We start from the raw sequence: 22,078 nt of genomic DNA on the forward strand, positions 1-22,078 counted from the left end.
GAATAAAACAGACCAAAAACATGAACAAAGAGAATGAATACATTGACTTTATATCCGTGGAAATCAAATTGGGGCCTAGGTAACTGAAATCTGTTGCGTTCAGTGGGCCTATTGCAAATACAGTGGAAAGGGTCCATGCTAATGTCTGTATTTTGTACAATTTGTTAAGAAAAAGAAAAAAGAAAATGCATAGCCCATCAAGAAAGAAGTACCAGAAATTCTGCTTTTGCAATAATGGCGAATATCTATAGCTCCCTAAACTCCACTGAATATGTTATCTAGCCTCGTAATCAATCCACTAGTTCGGAGAACAAACCTTCACCTTCACCTCTGCTTTTTTTAAAAAAAAAAATGCAAGTTCATTAATATCTTTACGCACAGGGATTCTATTTTTCCCCTACCTAGGAAAATAGAATTAAGATTGCACATTGTCTGAGGCAGGGGACCTCAAACTTGGCCCTTTTATGACTTGTGGACTTCAACTCCCAGAATTCCTCAGCCAGGCAGTGTGTGTGTGTGTGTGTGGAGGGACCTTTACATGGGCGCCCACGTGAACAGGGCCGCATGTGCGCATAAACAGGCCATGATTGCGTGTGTGAAACAAGCAGGGCCACAAGCACCCGCGCAACACAACGCTTGGGCAACACTAGTGCCCATGCGATGCTAGCACGAGTGGAGGGAGTGTGCGCTCACAGCGGCAGTAATGCTTCCCCGATGCTAGTGTGATTGGGTGGAGTGTGCGCTCGTAGCGATTATAGCACCTGCACGAGTGGGGGAGTGCGCTCGTGGCATCAATAGCGGCCACACGATACTCACAGCATCACTAGCACCAGCATGACAACGCAATACTAGCACAGGTTGGGTGCGCTTGTGGAGTAGTGCCCACACAACACGTGATGCTAGTGCGAGTGGGGGAATGCGAGCATACACATGTGCGTGCTCTTGGCAGCCACTCATGCAGTCCAGTAGTAAACAGTTCACGGCACGGTAGTGGGCCGTGGCCCACAGGTTAGGGACCTCTAGTCTAAAGAACAGAAACTAATCTCAGGACCTACTACTATACGGACTTACTGTCTTTTAATTTAAATTGGCCTGAACCTGGATTAGCCATTCGACATTTCGAAAAAGTTAAGAGTTCTTTGCTGTTCATTGACCACTAATTCACAGGGTACCTTAAATAGACGCCCCATCAATTGACAACTAAAATGGACTCAGAAGTGATTGAAATAAATTCTGTAGATATACTCATAAATTGTTCTATCCCTGTTAACAGAATCCTTCTCATTGTGTGTCTTTCTGTGTTCTGAGGGGTCCTTGGTGTTCTGTGAGCTTTGTTGTTTTCTTGCAGATGTCTCATTACGCAAACCAGGTAACATGATCAGTTGTCACTGGAACATCTGCAAGAAAACAGCCAAGCTCATTTCAACCCTGAGCTACAAATATTCTCCTTTACTTGTGTGTTGTGTTTGCATCTCGGCTTGAAGGTAAAAGGAGGCTTCAAAAGTAGGAGTTTCATTTATTTTCAGAATGCAAACACATCAGTGTCCTGTTCATACAATACTACATGAAAGCACTATGTTAAGACTGTTTGTGCCAGACTTCAGGTTTGCCAACGCAGCTGCCATGGACATTTGGAAGGCGAGCTCCGTCTTCCACGTCCAATTTTGCTTCGGTGGGGGACCCTGGAAAGGGTCGAAAGTCACCCTGTAGGGCAGTGGTTCTCAACCTTTCTAATGCCGCGACCCCATAATACATTTCCCCATGTTGTGGTGACCCCCAACCACTTATATATCACCAGGTGCCAGGGGTCTGGCCAAAGAAAAGGGGAAAAAAATGGTGGACAGCCTTGTTTGGCGACCCCCGTGAAATGGTCATTCGACCCCAAATGGGGTCCCGACCCACAGGTTGAGAACCATTGCTGTAGGGGCAACCAACAAGGAGGGAATCCCCGCTCATTCCGGGGCAGCTCTCCAAACCGACGGACGAAAGACTGGCCATAGAAATATGGCTCGTCATTAGGCTGCAGACAGCCAAAGTCACATTTACCATCAAGCAACTATAAAGCAGCGCAGATGAGACTGGGTGAGATCTACCTCTCTTAAATTCTAACTATCTTTTTTTTTACCTGCATAAGCTGCTCAAAGTGCTTTCCCCCCTGTGGAGAGGAAATGGAGATTCTATCCCTCCCTCTAAATACAGCAGCGAATGATCATCCAGGGGAGTTTAAAACGTTGCAAGAATAACTTGATCCTAATTGGAATTCTATTTTTTTTTAAAGTAGTGGACTAAAAGATTTTTTATTCTTACTGAAGATCTGGGTTTTTACTTATAAAAAAGAAGTAAAATTGAAAAAATTACAAAAATTTTGGACTGAAAAGAAAACTCTAAATGGTATGGGTGACATCTTGTGGTTAAACCTGATATTACAGCTTGTTATTGCTTAAAAGAGATTTGACCAGTAACCCAGATTATAGATAAAGACTTTTGTAACCTTGAGATATCAGCTGTAAGAAGCCCAGCTGTGATTTATACTTAGTGGCAAAAAAGTTTCTGTATTCTCTGACTGTAAAGCTTTTAACGTAATACACTACTAAAAGAATATGGATGAAGATCAGATCTCTTTATGTTGAAAGCAATTTATGAAACTATTCTTACTGCTACTGATGAAATAAGAGGTTACAGAAAAGAACAAGATGTCAGCCCAGATATACAAATGCAAACTTTGATTACAACTAAAAAAATCAACTACACAGAATATAATAGAAAAAGTGGAACAATTAAATATTATGACAGAAGATTCAACTGACCAATAAACACAATTAATGGAAAATCCAGAAAAGGGACTGACAACATGGAAAAGGGAAAAGGCTTCCTACATAAATTAGAAGGAACCTGAGGATCAAGAAGAACAACAGACTGAAGAAAAGATAAACAGTTCAGGACAACTACGTCGAGATGGAAAAATAGAGAGACGATCTGTTAGTCCTCTCAAAAAAACAGCGACCAAATGGCTCTTTCTACGTCAAACAATATACATAACAACACAGGGAGATTTAGTTGATGACTCAAAAGCACGGACATGGAAGACAATTTAGCAAAGAAAGAAAACTAGAATAAGACTGAAGAAAATTGGGGTTTTGACTTATCAGTAAGAATTAAAATAGAACATACTCAAATAGATGTGTACTTTGAATACTAGATATTATTATGAGTTGAGATAAAGAAAACTTTGGAAGTATAAATATTAACAGTTAAATTTGAACATTGATTTGATAATAAAGATTAAATGTAAAGGTAATTAAGATATATATAAGCTAAAAATCTATTGATGACTGTAATAAATGTGTTTTTACTTAGCAGTAATAATAAAAACTACTAGTTCAAATATGAGATATTAAATATTAAGAGAAAAGGAGAGGAAGTATTAAATGTTGAAATAAGAGAAATTTTGGTTACTAAATTTAAGAAATTTGGAAAGTATTAGAAAATAAGAATGTTATATTGTATTATTAATTAGATGTAAATGGTAAGAATTCAAATAGATAAGACATGTATCTTGAACACTAGTTCTTGTGATGAATTGTGATAAAGGGAATTGGGGTTATTTAAAACTTGGAAATTGTAAATTTAAATGTTAAATTTAAATATTGGGAAACTAAAAATTGGGAAAAACTAATTAGGACATTGATTGTCTAAAATGATTGAATGTTAGAATTGTATTGGTTTAAATATGAGACAGTAAATACCAAGGGGAAAGGAGAGGAAATATTTAATGTAATAGTTTGAGATCTGTACTAAAGATATTTGTATGTTATTGAATTATTGATCAACTCAGCCGCCACGTTGCTTTTCAAATATTTAAATGTAAAACTAGAAAATCAGTAAAATTTTTAAAAAAAGATTGTTTGTGCCAACTTGCAATTGGATTTTAGTTTACAATGTTGAACGACACATGGGTGGTTTTGTGTTTTGGAGTTCGCGGCATTGAAGCAAGACACATGTTGTAATTAAGCACTTCTTTATTCATTCCTTACTCAACTCAACTCTGCACCAAGCAGGCATGCAGGCCTTTTATAGTCTCTCAAACCCAGGCAGTCCAGCCAATAGGGAAGAACCTTTTTTCGTGCCTTGTGCATGCGCACAAGTCCGGCGCCAGCCAGTCTGGTCCCAGGCAGCTTTTTGGTTGCCCGGGACCGTTTGCAACATTTATGGGCCTGCTGAATTGCTATCACCACCACATAGATCCATAGCTGGGTGACCGGCCGTACTCAGCATGTGGTCCTCAATGGAACTGCATCTACATGGAGAGAAGTGTGTAGTGGGGTACCCCAGGGCTCTGTTCTAGGCCCAGTGCTCTTCAACATCTTCATCAACAATTTGGACGAGGGGATAGATGGGGAACTCATCAAATTTGCAAACGACACCAAGCTGGCAGGAATAGCCAACACTCCAGAAGACAGGCTTAGGATACAGGAGGATCTGGACAGACTTGAACACTGGGCGCTATCTAACAAAATGAAATTCAATGGTGAAAAAAGTAAGGTTCTACATTTAGGCAAGAAAAACCAAATGTGCAGGTATAGTATAGGGGGTACCTTGCTCAATAGTAGTAACTGTGAGAGGGACCTCGGAGTCCTAGTGGACAATCACTTAAATGTGAGCCAGCAGTGTGCTGCAGCTGCCAAAAAGGCCAACACAGTGCTAGGCTGCATTAACAGAGGGATAGAATCAAGATCACGTGAAGTATTAATACCAATTTACAATGCCTTGGTAAGGCCACACTTGGAATACTGCATCCAGTTTTGGTCACCATGATGTAAAAAAGATGTTGAGATTCTAGAAAGAGTACAGAGAAGAGCAACAAAGATGATCAGGGGACTGGAGGCTAAAACATATAAGGAACGGTTGCTAGAATTGGGTATGTCTAGTTTAACGAAGAGAAGGACGAGGGGGAACATGAGAGCAGTGTTCCAATATCTTAGGGGCTGCCACAAAGAAGAGGGAGTCAAGCTATTCTCCAAAGCCCCTGAAGGCAGGACAAGAAGCAACGGATGGAAACTAATCAAGGAGAGAAGCAACCTAGAACTAAGGAGAAACTTCCTGACAGTTAGAACAATTAACCAGTGGAATAACCTGTCTCCAGAAGAAGTGAATGCTCCAACACTGGAAGTTTTTAAGAATAGACTGGACAGTCATTTGTCTGAAATGGTATAAGGTTTCCTGCCTGAGCAGGGGGTTGGACTCGATGACCTCAAAGGTCCATTCCAACTTTATTGTTGTTGTTGTTGTTGTTGTCCCTTCTACGACTTGTGGACTTCAACTCCTAGAATTCCTCAACCAGGCACACTGGCTGAGCAATTCTGGGACTGAAGTCCACAAGTCATAAAAGGGCCAAGCTTGAAGACCAATGAATAAATCCAACGCCATTACGATGCCACTTCTGGCATCGCCTGCGCGGGACATACCTGGGCGTGATGTGGTAGCTATAAAAAACTACATGTCCCAGGATGCCTAGTGGGCCCCGCCCTTCCACTGCGAGCGTCAACTCCCCATCGGCGGCCGTGGGTCTGTAGAGATAGGAACGTGAAGAGGAGCGTTCTGTAGCTTGGCTTTCCTTCGGGCGAAGAAGGAATTCCATTAAAGCTGGGACTTTGAAATAAGCCCTGGAGAGGTCCATACGGGGGTAGGTGACGAGAAGGATTCTAACCGTGAGAGACTTCGGCTGCTTTACAGAATAAAAAACCTTTGTTCTAAACCAGCCTTGAGAACGAAGGGGAGCGACTCTTCATTTTTTCAAAGTCTACGGAGCAGCCTTTCCGCCTCAGAGGGGGCGGAGGCGCCGCGCGGGGGGGGCTTCCCGGCATGCCGCGCGCCTGCGCATGCGTGCTCCGGTCGCGGGCGAGCGTTGCTGAAGACTGAGAAGATGGAGCGGATGAAGGTGGTGTTGGGGCATCTGAGCAGCTCCCAGCAGCAGCGGCGGGTCTGGGCACCTTCCCCTTGCCGGGCCTCGCTGTCCGGGCCCGACGATGTGGTGGTGGTACACGGACGGCGGACCCCCATCGCCAAGAGCAAGAGGGGCGGCTTCAAGGTAGGGGGACGAAATCTCGTTTCTCTGAGAACAGAACCACAAGCCCCCCCCCTCTCCCAACAACCTCTCCCCGCAAACTGGGCTCCTTCAGAGGCGTCGGATTACAAATCCCATCACCCCCAGCCCCTCCCTGGGAGTGGGTAGCCCAGCACCCTTGGACGGGCGCGCGGATGCATTTGGGGGGAGGGGAGGCGTCCGTTCTTTTAGCCCGATCTTGACATGGGAGTTGTAGTCCAGGGGATTATGGGCCTGACCCCACTTAGAATGAGTTCGGATGTTATGGGGAGGGGGGTAAGTGAAGAGGAGGAGGAGACTGCCCGGGAGGGTCCAGCCCCTTATGGACTGCAGTTCCCATCATCCCCCACCAGCACCTCTAAAAACAGAGTGAGGGTGCCCAAGTAATCTATCTATCTTCCTTCCTTCCTTCCTTCCTTCCTTCCTTCCTTCCTTCCTTCCTTCCTTCCTCTCTCTCTCTTTCTGTCTTTCTCCTTCCCTTCCTCCCACTTTCTTTCTCCATCTTTCCTTTCTTTCTTCATCTCTCTCTCTCTTTCTTTTTCTTTCCCTTCCTCCCTCCCTCCCTCCTTCCTTTCCAGGAAACTACACCAGATGAACTTCTGGCTGCAGTCATGACTGCTGTTCTGAACGATGTAAAGCTAAGCCCTGAGCAGTTGGGCGATATCTGCGTGGGTGAGCCTTCTGCCAAGCTACTAGGCCAGGGGGAGGGGCCGCGATCATCCCCTTGCCTCTCTTTTTAAGCACTTGCTGCTGCAGCAGCTTATCTGGAAGGGCAATCAAACCTGGATAACCTAAGCAAATTCCTCTCGTTCTACTTAGGGAATGTACTTCAACCTGGCGCTGGAGCTGTAATGGCGAGAATTGGGCAGTTTCTAAGGTGAACTTTGCCACTGAATCATCTAGAAGGGAGATCATGGGTACAAAACACCAGGGTGGGGACGAAAGAGGGATCTGATTTGGTTAATACTGGCAGGCACAAAGAAAGGCCATTTGACTAGTCCAATTTGATATTGGGCACTTATACTCCTATTTTTCATTTGCTGTTTTCATTGTATCACTCAAGGTATCCAACTGTGGCAATTCTGGGTGGTGAAGTCCACAAGTCTTAAAGTTGCCAAGATTGGACACCCCTACTGTAGCTGATGCAGCTGAGATTCTGTAGAAGGAGGAGCAGTTATTCATTTATTGACTGATTTTTATCCTACCTTTATTGAAAAGAAATTCAAGGTGGCAAACAGACCTAATACTCCTTCCTCCTCCTATTTCCCCATAACAATAGCCCTGTGAGGTAGGTTGACCTGAGCGAGACTGATTGGACCAAAGTCATCCAGCTGACTTTTATGCCTAAAGTGGGACTCAAATTCAGTCTCCTGGTTTTTCAGCTAGCACCTTAACCACTACACCAAACTGCCTTTCTATTTGGTTTTTTATTTGTTGCTTATAGTTATATTCCTCTTTTATCCCTGCACTGTTTATACAGTATCATTGTGGTTTGCTGCTGGCACCACTGTCATATAGGAAAATGATATGTTTAATAGTAACCATGTATTAAATGTATGTGCCCAGGTCTGAACCGCTCTGGACAGTTTTTGAGACCTTGGGAATCTTTTTCTGCATCCATTTCTTTTATGACCGTGGAGCTTCTGGGGTGCTTATCACTTGTTTGAGAAAAACATTGGACTTTGTGCTAAGCCAGGACCTACCATGGGGATCCAAAGGGTAGCTGTGCAGGCCAGCTTGCCATGATGGACTCCACTTTCAGATCCAGTCTGGGCTGGATTTAGGATTTTCCGTCTTGATATTTACCGCATAGTTTTGGAAAGAGTTTCCATGTTTGCTGTTTAATCCCTTGCATCTTACAGGTTTCTCTCAGAGTTTTCAATCAGTTACAGAGTACTGATTGCTTAAGCTTGTCTGACAATTGCAAAGTGCTGTAAGATCAGGTCCTAGTTAAAATGTTTTCAATGGATCTTCCTAAAATCGCAAACCAAGATTATCAAGGCATAAAAAAACCCCTTGAAATTAGTCTACTAAGGTCTAAGGGTCTTTTCCAATCCCCCTCTTATACCAATAAAGTATTTTGTTCTTTGTTTCAGTGGTATCCCAGAGACTGTCCCACTATCAAGTGTTAACAGGCAGTGTTCATCTGGATTGCAAGCTCTGATTAATATTGCTGGTAAGAAGGCTGGGTCCTGTATAAGGGTCAGATTCTATGCGTGGAATAAATGTGGGCTTTCCAAACTCCTGATATTATGACATGTAGAGATTTAAATTCCTAAAATGTAACATTGTAGATTGCCTGTTAATACTTTCTATAGAGGAAGTTACAATCCTGGGACAATAAGTTCAAGTTCTTGGAATATAATTTTTTTCTAGGACAGTGGTGTCAAACTGCCTACCCATGGGCTGGATGCGTCATGCTGAAACCACACCCACCTCAGCTCCAGCAGTGGAAAAAATGTCGCGATACGTCATGACACATCACATGACGCGCCGAGTTTGACACCCCTGTTCTAGGAGAAGGTTAATATATTCTTTTTTAATATTCCCTTCTGAAAAAAAAACCCCATCTAAATGAGGGAATACGCTGATCCCCCTTACCCCAGCAGCACTTACAAGAAGGATAGATGTGGAGTTCACTGGCTGATTTAAAATTTGTATACTTTATTTACAGGTGGTATTAGAAATGGCTCCTATGATATTGGTTTGGCTTGTGGGTAAGCTTGTTTTTTTTCGTAATTGTTCACTGCTTACTAATAGCCCTTTTTTCTGTTGATTACCTTGTGTGGTATTTTTAAGCAGGTTGTGAAACTCTGTAATTTGAGGCAGTTAGTTTAGAAGAGGATTTCTGGAGACTAGCGTTTTGCAGGAGAGCAATATTGTATTTTGCTGCACAATACCAGCATAAAGGAAATACTCTTTCCTAATGAGTCTTGGAAATAATTTTAATTTAATTTGTTTTATAGTAACCTCTGGGTTGTTCATCCCATTTGTTTTGTTTAACAGCCTTACGGATTTTTTAAAAGCAACGGAGTGGTGAAGCTAAGATTTGAATCACCTTAAAGGTATCCATTTTGTGTTGCGTGCTTAACTAAAATGAAGAAAGGCACTGCAAAATAGAAATTCTTTGTGTTTATCAAGACCATTTTTAAAATAAAGTCCCCTGCTTTTCCTGGCACACAGCTGTTAATAGATTAATGGCAATTGATACTTTGGCATCAGGTTACTGATGAAGTCCCCTTTCTGTTTTCACATGCATGTTTCAAACACATGCCAGCTTAAACCCCTCAGCTGTGCCAAAGATGTTTTTTCAAGAGGTAATTGGACTTCCTTTGTTTTTCCTTGAAGACGTTTCGTTTTTCCTCCAAGGAACTTCGGTACTGAATCCAAGAAGTTTTCTTGGCCGAGAACTGAAATGTCTTCAAGAAATAAAACAAAGAAAGTCCAAGTTGGCTTTTGAAAAAGCATCTTCGGGACAACCATGATGGAGGATCACCATAGACCTTCCTCATCTGTGCAGCTGAGCGAATGACCAGTTTTCTCTCCATTGAAGCTGGATAAAGAACTACTCAGACAAAAAAGATTTTATCCTCTGTTGCGGACTAGCTCTTTGCCTTTCTTGGCAAGAGGGTAGGGCCAGAGAAAACAGCTTCTAACAAACTAGCATCATACCTTGATGTTGAGCCCCCACTGGGAATATTTGGCCCTTAAATCAGAAATTATTCAAGTGCATCTTCTTGAAGTCCTTCCTGCTTCTGTCGTGCAAGTAAATTCCTGTAAGTCAGGGGTCTGCAACCTTGACAACTTTAAGACTGGTGAACTTCAGCTCCCAGAATTCATCAGCCAGCATAGTTGGCTGAGGAATTCTGGGAGCTGAAATCCACCAGTCTTAAAGTTGTCAAGGTTGCAGACCCCTGCTGTAGATGTCAAGTTTAAGGGTTGTCCCACAGGGCCTGTTGCTGAACATAAGAGTGCAGCGTGAAGCTTGGTATTTGATTTGATTCAAAATCTTCAGCCACTGCCTTGGCAAGTTAGCAACCAGACCCAGTGCCACATCTGTAAAACTGAACTTAAAAGGAACAGGTGTCCCAGTATTAGTAAGACAGAATCCCAAGTATTTGCAAAAAAATATTATAAATGCTGTTCATTCGTTTTGCAATGATCTCTTGAAGTGCACCATTTTGCATAAGTGTAAAAGCAAGCAGTTTAAGTAATCCACTTGAAAACTAGGTTAGGTTAATCCAATGGCGGTGTTGTTTGGTGTTGCCTCCTAATCTCACCAAACGAAACAATTGCCTCACCGGACTTGTGAAGATAAGCTATCAGCCTCCTTTAATATTTGCATGCTGTTTCAGAACACATCCAGGCTGTAGCTAAAGAAATACCGGAATATGCTTACACATGTTGCTTTATACTTTTCGTAAGCCTGGTTTTAATTGTGCAATTGCCTCTTGGCACTGCAAAGCTTGGTTGGTAAATTAACTCCTGGAATAATCTAAGATCAAAGTTAATACTCTGAAGGCTGAACTGAGCTTCCTGATCTTGCACAATGCTAAGTTTGCATTGCCACATTCCTGAAACTGTATGATATCTGATGTGGAGAAACATTGACTCCAAAAAAGCACAAAGATTTAATTTTCTCTTGCCCACAAATTTGTGCTAGCTCTTCATAACTGCTGCTACAAAGACTTCATCATAGATTATAATCTATATACCAACTTGTGGCTGAAATGTTCTCTTTTCAGGATAGTTTGTTCCACACGTATCAAAAATGGTCCAACCTCAAAAAACAGTCAATTCCTCTAGTGGAGCTCAGCTGGTGACATTCTGCTTCTTTTGATGCCTAAATATTTAAAACTTAACGTTACTCAGAATACACAGACTTTGAAGATAACAAATCCCCAATTGTTTTGTTCTCTTGTATGTCACCGGAGCCATTTTCAATCAGTTTGCATGAACTTTAGTAAGGAACATTTTGAGAAGAACATTTTGGCCGTTAAGTCATAGGGTCTCCATTCATCTCTAATGGCTGAGACCTTGAATCAGTGGTTCTGTGAAAACTGAGTAACAGGAACATTTGCAGTTGTTAATTTGGGATAAGGGGGGGCATTTCAAGAACTCTCACAAATAGATCTCTTACCCTAAGTGCTACAGAACAGAACTTTTTTCATTCCAAAACATCGCTGCCCTATTATTATTGACTTTGAATGCTGTACTCCTATAACTGCTTGAAAATATCTGGTCTGATTGAGTAGAAAGCCAATGGTGGAATCTGCAGGTTTCTTGAAATAGTGCTGGCAAATAGTGTGTTTGCCAGGAAACAAGTCCAAATGGACTTTCCTCTGGGTACAAACTTGAAGGTTTAATTAAATATTTTCCAGCCATCCGTGGTTCACGCTGATTTGCATTTCTGTTGTAGAGTAACTTAACTTCATATATTTAGTTCTATCAAAATGCTTGCTTATCCTTTTGGCTTTTGAGGGACCCATGCACGACTTGTATACAAAAGTCCTCGACCACAATAAAACCCAAAATTTCTGTTGCTAAGCGAGATGGCTGTTAAGTGAGCTTTGCCCAATTTTATGATCTTTCTTGCTTTTAAGTGAATCGCTGCAGTTGTCAAGATAGGAACACAGTTGTTAAGTGAATCTGGCTTCCCTTGTGAGAAGGTTGCAAAAGAGGATCACATGACCCCCCCCCCAGGACACTATGACCGTCATAACTATGAGGCAGTTGCCAAGCATCCGAACTTCGATCACGTGATGTGTGGAGGCTGCAACGGTCGTAAATGTTAAAAACAGCCATAAGCTACTTTTTTCACTGCTACTGTAGCTTCGAACGGTCATTAAACGAATGGTTGTAATTTGAGGGCTACTTTGAAATGGGAGATATTCACAGCCCCCGTTTCTTGTTCCTCCAGAGTGGAAAGCATGTCCCTCCGCAGCGCTACCAATCCTGGAGATCTCACGTCTCGCATCATGGACTTCAGCAAAGCTAGGGACTGTCTAATACCAATGGGGTAAGAGGCTGCTGCCCTTTTAGTTCCTTTGTTCCTGACAGTAAAAACCAGGTTCTCTCTGGGCCCCCACGTTGTCCCGGGACACGATGCCGCCTGTTTTTGTGCTACACAAGTGCAATCAAATGTTGTTGATTCAGCAACACCACCAGATCTAGCCACTGCCAGATGAAGCGCATGATAACCAGTTACTCCTTGATAAGATTCTGGGGAAGTGAGTAGTGGCTGGGTGGATGTAATACCTCTCGGTTCATTAGTGTTGGAATATCATCCTGTGGCATACCCAGTGTGGTTATAAAAACATCCTGCGTTATAAAAGCAAAAGTTTCAGTCATTGTGAAGTGAAACAAAGGCACGCAATTTTGCATTTTTTGGAGGGGGGGGGGAAAGGATAAGATGCTTTGATAATTAGAACAGGAGTTAGTGTCTCTTTACTCCAGGCCTCCACTTTCACCATTTTACTTAGCTACTGAAAAGTTACTTTTTGGAAGATGTGACGATTGCAGTCATTAAATTAAATTATGGCCAGTGTGAGTTATAGAACATTCAGGAGGCACACCGTTCCACTGCTCTTTTTCCCTCTCTCTCTTAATAGTAATAGTAGTAGTAAAGTTGGAAGGGACCTTGGAGGTCATCTAGTCCAACCCCCTGCTCAGGCAGGAAACCCTACACCGTTTCGGACAAATGGCTGTCCAGTCTCTTCTTAAAAAGAGAGATAAGATGATTTAAAACCAATGAAATGATCCGCATGCTTTTAATATTGTTTTCCAGAATAACTTCTGAGAACGTGGCAGAAAGATTTGGTATCTCCCGAGGAAAACAAGATGCTTTTGCCTTGGCTTCTCAACAAAAGTAAGCGAGAGGGGCTGGCTTTTTGCTCTTTTTTTTGTGTGCAGTTTCCCCCACATTTATGTTGCTTGTGGTTCTCATATTTCAAGTTTCATCTTTATCTTTACTTTAAGGATTTTCTGTGTTAAAATATGAATCCTTCTGCCATATTTCTTTGCTTTATCACATGTCCATCATAAAGGGTAAAAGGTCTTTCCCTTACATTCATTTGAAATACCTTTGTACATTCTAGATAGCTTATCTCAGTGATGGCGAACCTTTTAGAGACCGAGTGCCCAAACTGCAACCCAAAACCCACTTATTTATCGCCGGGTGCCAGGTGGACGTGGCCCACTGGGTGGGTGTGCCTATGATCATGGCAGACTGGGTGGGCTTGGCCAGGATGGGCATGGCCAGCTCAATGTTGCTTGTGGGGAGGGATGCCTGTGGGGGCCGGGCAGGGTTGGGAGAGATCCAGGGGGTCTCTGCAGGTGGGGCAGTGGGCAGGAGGCTCGTGAGGCAAGGGGAGGCAGGTCAGGGGTGCCATTGTCACAGGGCAAGGCGAGTCGGGGGCCAGGGCGGCTGCTGCGTGATACCATCAGCCCCTGCACACAGAGGCCAGTGAGCGCATGGGTGCTGGGATGCATTCGGCCATGTGGGACCTCGGCAAATTAGCGGGCGGCTGGTTGAAGAGGGACAGTTGCCATCTCTGGAGCATGGCACGCATGCTCACAGAGAGGGTTTTGAGTGCCGCCTCTGGTACACATTCCATAGGTTCGCCACCACTGGCTTATCTGGTGTTAAATACCAATGATGCATCATCTTACAAAAGAGTCAAGGTCCAGGAAAATTGCAATCAGTGGACCGCAGGCCAGCAAGTTTACGAAAAGGGAGGTTTTTGTTCTCCTAGATCAAGGGTTTCCAAACTTGGCAGCTTTAAGACTTGTGGATTTCAACTCCCAGTATTCCTTAGCCTGCCATGCTAGCTGAGGAATTTTGGGAGTTGAAGTCCACAAGACTTAAAGTTGCCAAGTTTGAAGACCCCTGTCCTAGATTACTCATCTGTTTTTAAGCTTTTAAGCCCCCGTCGAGCTTTATCAAACACAAACTAATGTGGTTTTTTAAAAATTTAGCATTGTATTACTACTAACTTGAGAATATGGTCTCATTTGTAATTACATAAATAGGGAATTTGTTGCTTTCACACAAACCATTATAGCTGTAAGAACCCTCTTCATTGGTATTATAAGATACAAGTAATCCTCGACTTACGACAGTAATGGAGCATGTCCATTACAGCGGGGTTTTTCAACTGGTGGTACGCGTACCACTTGTGGTACTTTGCCACATGGCAGGTGGTACACAACTGCTAGCCAAGTATAGCAGGGGAGGGGAGTGAGCCAAAGCAAGCCGAGCCTGAGGAAGAGGCAGCTGCAGCTGCAGGACTGTCTGGGCTGGCAGCAGCTGGCAGGGCTCCAACTGATTGGCGCTGCCAGTTCAGAGCTGGAGATGAACTGAAGGAAAAGGGGGGGGAGAGGAGAAGCTATAAAAGATCATAGTTTGGGCAAGAAAGGGGAAAAAACATATTTTAAACATGTTTAATCCTTTTAAACAAATGTAATTAGTTTTACCCCCTGTAATTGAGTCTGACTGTGGCTTTTAGAAAGTTTTCTTTGAAAGTAAACTGGCTCTATTGAAAGCTAAAGCTTTTTGCAATTGCCGGAGCCTTTCAGTCTAGGATTGCAACATTGTGACATATCTGAGGCAACTTAAAGAGAAAAAAAAAATGAGTTTGTGTTTCTTTATTTTCTTGCTTTGCACTTGATTCCTGTGTCTTTAAGGGTACAGGGAAGGGATTGGGGGGTGCTCAGAAGTCTACAAACGTAGCAACTTTTAAGACCTGTGGACTTCAACTCCCAGAATTCCTCAATCAGCCATGAGTTGCCAAGCACCCGTTGTGCAAGTCATGTGACTGGAGGGCACCAGAACTTTGAAACTGAATCATAAGTAGCCCTGGGGAGGTCCGTCGTAACTTTGAATGTTTGTTAAGGACACTGTCATAAGTTGAGGACTACTTGTATTGTTCAAGATAAATCGGGTTCTCAACCTTGGCAACTTTAAGGCTTTGCTGGCTGAGGAATTCTGGGAGTTGAAGTCCACAAGTCTTAAAGTTGCCAAGGTTGAGAAACCCGGCGATAAATGATCAAGGTGCTGCTTAAGAGCCATTTTTCAGAACAGTTTCGATTATTTCCAGGAATAATAACTTAGGTTTTTTTTTTTCCTTTGAGTTTTCAAACATATACTTACTATAAAGGTAATTATTTGGGTGTGGTGTGTTTCCAGAGCAGCTCGAGCTCAGAAGTTGGGGTGGTTTAAAAATGAGATTGTCCCTGTGACGACTACCATCACAGATGACCAGGGCACTGAGAAAACGATCACTGTGCTGCAGGATGAAGGAATCAGGGCCAGCACCTCCCTGGAGGGGTTGGCCAGGTTGAAGCCGGCCTTCCAGGAGAATGGCACCACCACAGCTGGTAAGGCTCCGAAGCAAGAGGTGAAGTGGAGGGGATTGACTTGGTGCCATAGAGTCAGTTCGATTAAGACACCAGGTTAGAAACCAGGAGATGGTGAGTTCTAGTGCCACCTTAGGCGTGAAAGCCAGCCGGGTGACTTTAGCCCAGTCATTAGGAGATGGTGAGTGCTAATGCCACCTTAGGCATAAAAGCCAGCTGGGTGACTTTGGCCCAGTGACTGGGAGACAGTGAATTCCAGTCCTGCCTTAGGCAGGAAAGCTGGCGGGATGACTTTGGACCAGTCCCTCTTAAAGATAAAAATAAATTTAAAAAAAGTCAGAAAAGTATGTATCAGCTTTTGCTAATAGGAATAAGTAATGGAGATTAGAAGAACTGGGTTCATGTTCCTGTTTAGCAACAGAGCTCACATAGTGACTTCAGGCTATATTTTGGCATCTCTTAGCCCAGATTATCTCACAGAATGAGATGGTTGTGAGAATAGATAGAAGAATGGAATAGGAATAGGAACAGAATAAATTGTTGCTTTAAATGTACACCAATCAGCATACATTAAAATGAAATTTCGTTGCATTCAGCTCTCAAAAAATACCATTGTGTATATACCCACATACACACATAGGACATAAAGAAACATCACAGTCTAGTTCAAAGTATACATGGCGAAAAAAGAATCCTTTGAATTTACAAGACAGATGGCCTAAGGAGCAAAGCTGTTAACAGACTCTATTAGTCCTGCTATAGATACTTCGAGACCTCCTCCCAGAGGGGAACAACAGAAACAGCAACCAGGAGAAGTGGGCATAAGGGGTCTCTAACAATGCTCCGAGCTCTAAGCAGATATGAGCGCTTGTAAGCCGTATCCTGAATAACAGGAAAGTGAGCTTCCTATGATCTTCTCAGCTGTCCTCACCACTCTCTGTATGGACCTTCTTTCTATCTGAGGCTCTGCTGCCGCCAAACCAGACAGTGGTGTAGTTTGTTAAGACTCTCTCAATCGCGCCTCTGTTAAAAAGTGGCGAGGACAGAAAGAGAGAGACGGATGTGCTCATCTGACGCAGGAAATGCAGAGGCTGGTTGGCAGGCTTCACTAAAGATGAGGTGTGGAGAGACCAATTCAGATTGTTAGTTATCTGCACCCCCAGGTATTTACTACTGCTGGCCATCTCCACGGCTGCAGCCTTGATACTGAGTGGAGTCTGACTAGGCCGGCTCTGTCTAAAATCAAAAGTGATCTCCTTTGTTTTATTAACCTTCAAAACCAGGTTAGTTTTATTACACTAGTCCACCAAAGCCTTCCAGATTACACAATTTGCAGAGTTTATGTAAAGTGTTTTTAGATTGCATTAGCTTTAAAAATATATATATTTTTTGGGCAATCCTTTTTACATGTGAGAGTGATTTTCATTGTAGAAATCTTTTCTATCCATTGGTCCTGGATGATAATGATGATGATGTAATTAACTCAGTTGAGCTGTCCTATCAAGTTTGCCTGCATCTCATAATTCGGTCTTTATGAAATAATTCCCCTCAGGTAACTCCAGCCAAGTTAGCGATGGGGCCGCTGCGCTGATCCTGGCCAGACGTTCCGCAGCTGCGCAGCTGGGGCTTCCTGTCCTTGGGGTGCTGAAATCATACGCTGTGGTTGGAGTCCCACCAGACATTATGGGCATAGGGCCAGCCTATGCCATCCCAGTGGCACTGAAGAAAGCTGGTGAGGAACATAATCCTGGCTGGGGAGGGACAGGCAGAAGTCCACGCGGCTAATCAAGCAGCCTTCCCTTGGATCCGTGTTTCTCAACCTTGACAATTTTAAGGCTGGCTGTGGAATTCTGGGAGTTGAAGTCCACATGCCTTAAAATTGTCAAGGTTGAGAAACACTGCCTTGGATGGAATGACTGGGCAGGGGATATGTTTTCCTCAATCCGCGTAGGCTTCCAGGGGATGGGGGAGGTCTTCTTAGAATGATTTTAGGGGGTGTCTTTGGGGCAAGTGGGGTGAAAGAAGGTCACTGATCTCCCTGAAAAATATTGTCTTTTTACGCTGTTAAATTTGTGTCCCTCTCTAATCTGCAGGTTTGACAGTAGATGACATTGATGTGTTTGAAATCAACGAGGCCTTTGCGAGTCAGGTAAGCGTTCTGAAGAGGGGGTTAGAGTGAAGGGGCCATGAGGGAAATACGTTCCCCACTGTGAGGAAGGTTAGCGGGAGATTTCAGCGGCCCTTGGAGCCCTTTGCCCTCCGGTTCAGCCGGGACAGGCAGGCAGCCATTTGGCAAGGAGGCCCTTGAGATTGTTTGACTAGCTCCGTAAATGCCACATTTCATCCAGGCCACTTTGGCCTGGCCTTGCCCACGTTTGGTGAGGGTGACCTCTGACGTCTCCAAACCCAGTACCAGATTTACAACAGGCACTGAAAAAAGTGACTTTAAGACCGTTCTTCACATTTAACGACGGTTGCAGCATTGCCATGGTCACATAGTTTACTTTCGGACGCTTGACAACTGGCTCACAGTTATGACGGCCGCAGAGTCCCTGGGGTCACGTGTGACAGGCAAAGTCAATGGGAGAAACCAGATTCACTTAACAGTTGGGTTACTAACTTAACAACTGATTCACTTAACACATGTGGCAAGAAAGGTCATAAATTGAGGTAAAACTTGCTTAACAAATGTCTCACTTAGCAGCATAAATTTTGGGCTCAATTGTGGTTGTAAGTCAAGGACTACCTGTGTATGACCCTACTTCTACCTAACATAATTCTGTTACACGTAATGTTTGATTTGGTATAGGGTTTCCTGCCTGAGCAGGGGGTTGGACTAGATGACCTCCAAGGTCCCTTCCAACTTTATCATCACCATTACCACCACCACCACCATCATCATTATTATTATTAATGACCGGATTGCTTAGCAACTGTTCAAAGTTATCAGATACACACATACACACGCATAGGTACTTAGGAGCCAGTTTTGAAGTTCCAACAGCTGTATGCTATCCCTCTCCCCCGTGGTCATGTGACCTGATTTTGGATGTTCAGCAACCAGGAGCCATTTGCCGCATCTCACAACCATGACTGCATTAATAGCTTTTTTTTTTTTTTTGCAGGAAACCATTGTTTCCTTCCAGTTTCTGTAAAAAAAATAAAAAAAGACACCCGTTGCAGCAATGGGTTCACTTAATAAGTGCAGTGTTTGCTTAACAATTGCAGCGTTCCCTTAACAACTGTCATAAAACCAGGCTGGTCACATGGGTACTTCGCCTTAAGAGCCGTCGTGACATACAGTGGGAATTCTGGACTCCATTACGGGTTGGGAAGTCAAGGGCTGTCTGTGCTTGGTGCCATGTGTGAACTAAACATACTTCCATCTGCTCTTGAGTTCCATTCTTCCTTCCTCCCCCCCCCCCACCTCTGCATTTTAATACCACGGTGTCCATTTTTTCTCATCTCTCCCTTGCTTGGCATTGCAGCATGCCAGATATAACCAGGCTTATTTCAGACATTTTCAACAGATGGGAGTTTCAGTACTGTTGGTCTCAGTTAAATGTACAGGTAGTCCTCAACTTATGACCACAATTGAGCCTCAAATTCAAAATCTAAGGGACTGGTTTGGACAAAACTCAGCAGCACTTTTTCATGCGGCTGCTGATAAAAACAGGATTGCCAACGTCCAATAACGGATATGGAGGAGGAGGAAGAGGAAGAGGAGGAGGAGGAGGAAGAAGAAGAAGAAGAAGAAGAAAAGAAGAAGAAGAAGAAGAAGAAGAAGAAGAAGAAGAAGAAGAAGAAGAAGAAGAAGAAGAAGAAGAAGAAGAAGAAGAAGAAGAAGAAGAAGAAGAAGAAGAAGAAGAAGTTGTTCAATGAGTTTTGCCCAGTTGTTAAGTGAATCATTGCATTTGTTAAGTTAATAACATGGTTGTTAAGTGAATCTGGCTTCCCCATTGACTTTGCTTGTCAGAAGGTCACAAAAGGGGATCATGTGACTCCAGGGACATCGCAACTGTCATAAATATGAGCCACTTGCCAAGCATCCAGATTTTAATCCCATGACCGTGGGGATGCTGCAATGATCATAAGCATGAAAAATGGTCATAACTCACTTTTTTCAGTGCCGTTGTAACTTCAAATGGTCACTAAATGAACTATTGTAACTTGAGGATTACTTGTATACTGATGCATATATATTCCTATTCTATTCTAATTCCATTCCATATTCCATTTCTTCTGTCCTATCCTATCCTATCCTATTATTTCTTATTCTGTTCTGTTCTATATTCTAATTCTAGTGAAATTGGTTCCTCAAAAAGCTTTCGATTGTCTTGTTTCTCCAGGCTGTCTACTGTGTGGAGAAACTTGGCATCCCCATGGAGAAGGTGAACCCTCTGGGTGGTGCCATTGCTTTGGGACACCCTCTGGGGTGCACCGGGGCTCGGCAAGTTGTCACTTTGCTCAACGAGCTTAAGCGCAGGGGGAAAAGGTAGGTGTGAAAGGCATGCACTACGCAATCGAGTCCATGGCTTACGCTTGTGGCTTTTAAAGGGCGCTACCAAGGGATTCCTCAACCTGCCCAGGAGGTCTGGCGTGTAAAACCTGATCTGCAGGTTCTGACGTGCGCAAATGAAAGTGAGGAGGTGCCCTGTGGTATCTGTGCTTTAAATTTTATTGCTCTCGAGACCAAGATACTGCTTATTTTACTTATATCCCACCTTTATTATATTTATAAATAACTTTTGAGGTGGCGAAAACACACAATATCCTTTCCTCCTATTTTCTCCACAACATCAACCTTGTGAGGTGGGTTGGGCTGAGAGACAGTGACTGGCCCACCACAACCCAACCAGCTTTCCTGCCTAAGGTGGGACTAGAACTCACTGACTCCTGATGATTGGCCCAGAGTCACCCAGTTGGCTTTCATGCCTGGGGTGGGACTAGAACTGCCCATTTCCTAGTTTCTAGGCTTGCACCTTCACAACCGTCTCTCTTTTTAGCCAGTGATTCTGTCATAAGGTCTTCCCCTCCCCCCAAATCACTCGGTGTGTTCCCATCTTCTGATCCCCAAGACCTTCTGCCTAGGGAGCTTAGCCCTGACATGCATTCTTGTTTCAGAGGCTATGGCGTGGTGTCCATGTGCATTGGGACTGGGATGGGAGCAGCTGCGGTATTTGAATATCCAGGGAAGTGAGCAGAACTTCAGCCTGTCCGTGCAGCCGGCCCTCAGGACCTGGAAAATGACCAGTGATCCATCCTGATGTGCTGTCTGGCTTCATGAATGTTACATGTGAACCGTCCTCGGAGGACAGAGCTTTATGAAATCCAGCACCGCGGGAATGAATTTGGGAATGGGGTGTAGCAAGGACCTAGGCTGCTGCTAGGTCCTTTTGTATGAATTAATCGCTGGGGGGGGGGGGTAAAGGATCTACCTGCCAAATGGTGGTGGGTTGGGGGGCAGGCGGAGGGAAGTAGGGGTACCTGAGGAACTTGATGGATCAGCGGTCTGAAATAGATTGCTTTATCTGCAGTGCTGGGATTAATGTGCAATTGGAACAAGTTCCCCTACTTCCCCTCCAGAATTCTTACTCCAATGAGTAAATTCCCTAAAGTAGCTAAGGTACTGCTTTTTTTGGGGGGGGGGGGAATAATTATTACTAGAACCAGCTAGAAAATGGGGAGCCAGCACATTTGGGAACAATAAAAATAATAGCGCAGCATTTATTGCCGGCGGGCTCCATTTTCAAAGCTTTCTGGATATTCATAAGCAGTTATTGATTACTTTGATTACTTTCTTTTTTTCCTCCTTTACTTTATCCCACATTATTTTTGAAAATGAACTGGGACCAGGTATGTTTCTTTAAAGAAAATATTGAACAGGAAGAAAACTGACCTTTACATCCTTAAAAGGAAAAGCAGCAGAACTAAGGAATCACACGATTCAGCTGCTGGTCCTAGCAAGAAATGGCTCATACTTGCTTTGCTGGTGTTCTAAGGAGCTAAACCAATTCTTAAAAGATGTCTTAATCTACTAATTAAATTTCTGTTAATGGATTAAATTGCATTAATAAAGATTCTGAATGGGTCTGAGTTATTTAATTACTAGAAAGCCAATTTTTCTAACATAGAACGATGTATCAAGTTAGATTTGAAAGGTAATCCTCGACTTACGGCCAAAGCTAATTGAGACATTTGTTAGGTGAGTTTTGCCCCATTTTACAGCCTTTCATGCCAGTTAAGTGAATCACTGCAGTTGTTAAAGGTTAGTAACCTGGTTAAGTGGCTTCCCTGGAATCTTGTCATAAGGTCACAAAAGGGTTTCAGGTGACCCTGGGGATGGTGCGACGGTGGTAAGTGTGAAAAATGATCACGAGTCACTTTTTTTCAGTGCTGGTGTAACTTTGAACAGTCATTAAATGAACTGTTGAAAGTCGAGGATTATCTGTATTTTATATTCTGGTTCTTTCTTGCTGCATTTGTGTGAAAGCAATCAAATCATGCAAGAACATCTTGTGTAGTTCATGATCTAACATTCTTTTCCTGTGAAAAACTACATTACTGCTTTGAATGATATGTGCACTTAGGAACATGTTTGTCAAAAACGGATCATGC

The 22,078-nt window shown here is 43.4% G+C and overlaps 1 protein-coding gene across 1 annotated transcript; it reads left to right on the top strand.

Annotated features, from left to right (window-relative positions):
- The first annotated feature begins 5,868 nt into the window (after window positions 1-5,868).
- On the top strand, window positions 5,869-21,551 carry ACAA1 (acetyl-CoA acyltransferase 1). Its single transcript, XM_039355689.1, has 12 exons — window positions 5,869-6,088; window positions 6,682-6,775; window positions 6,923-6,980; window positions 8,200-8,279; window positions 8,778-8,820; window positions 12,024-12,122; window positions 12,891-12,971; window positions 15,291-15,481; window positions 17,013-17,192; window positions 17,554-17,609; window positions 19,810-19,955; window positions 20,585-21,551. The coding sequence occupies exons 1-12, from the start codon at window positions 5,924-5,926 to the stop codon at window positions 20,658-20,660; spliced, it is 1,269 nt and encodes a 422-aa protein (XP_039211623.1). The 5' UTR covers window positions 5,869-5,923; the 3' UTR covers window positions 20,661-21,551.
- The last annotated feature ends 527 nt before the right edge of the window (window positions 21,552-22,078 follow it).

This window comes from Crotalus tigris, unplaced genomic scaffold, assembly GCF_016545835.1.
Source record: "Crotalus tigris isolate CLP2741 ecotype Arizona unplaced genomic scaffold, ASM1654583v1 scf7180000018733.473104, whole genome shotgun sequence".
Taxonomy (NCBI): Eukaryota; Metazoa; Chordata; class Lepidosauria; order Squamata; family Viperidae; genus Crotalus; species Crotalus tigris.

Coding starts and splice junctions, on each gene's coding strand:
- ACAA1 (XM_039355689.1), top strand. CDS start 5,924: ATGGAGCGGATGAAGGTGGTGTTGGGGCATCTGAGCAGCTCCCAGCAG. Junction 8,280..8,777: donor AGCTCTGATTAATATTGCTG/GTAAGAAGGCTG, acceptor CTTTATTTACAG/GTGGTATTAGAAATGGCTCC. Junction 17,610..19,809: donor ACGAGGCCTTTGCGAGTCAG/GTAAGCGTTCTG, acceptor TTGTTTCTCCAG/GCTGTCTACTGTGTGGAGAA.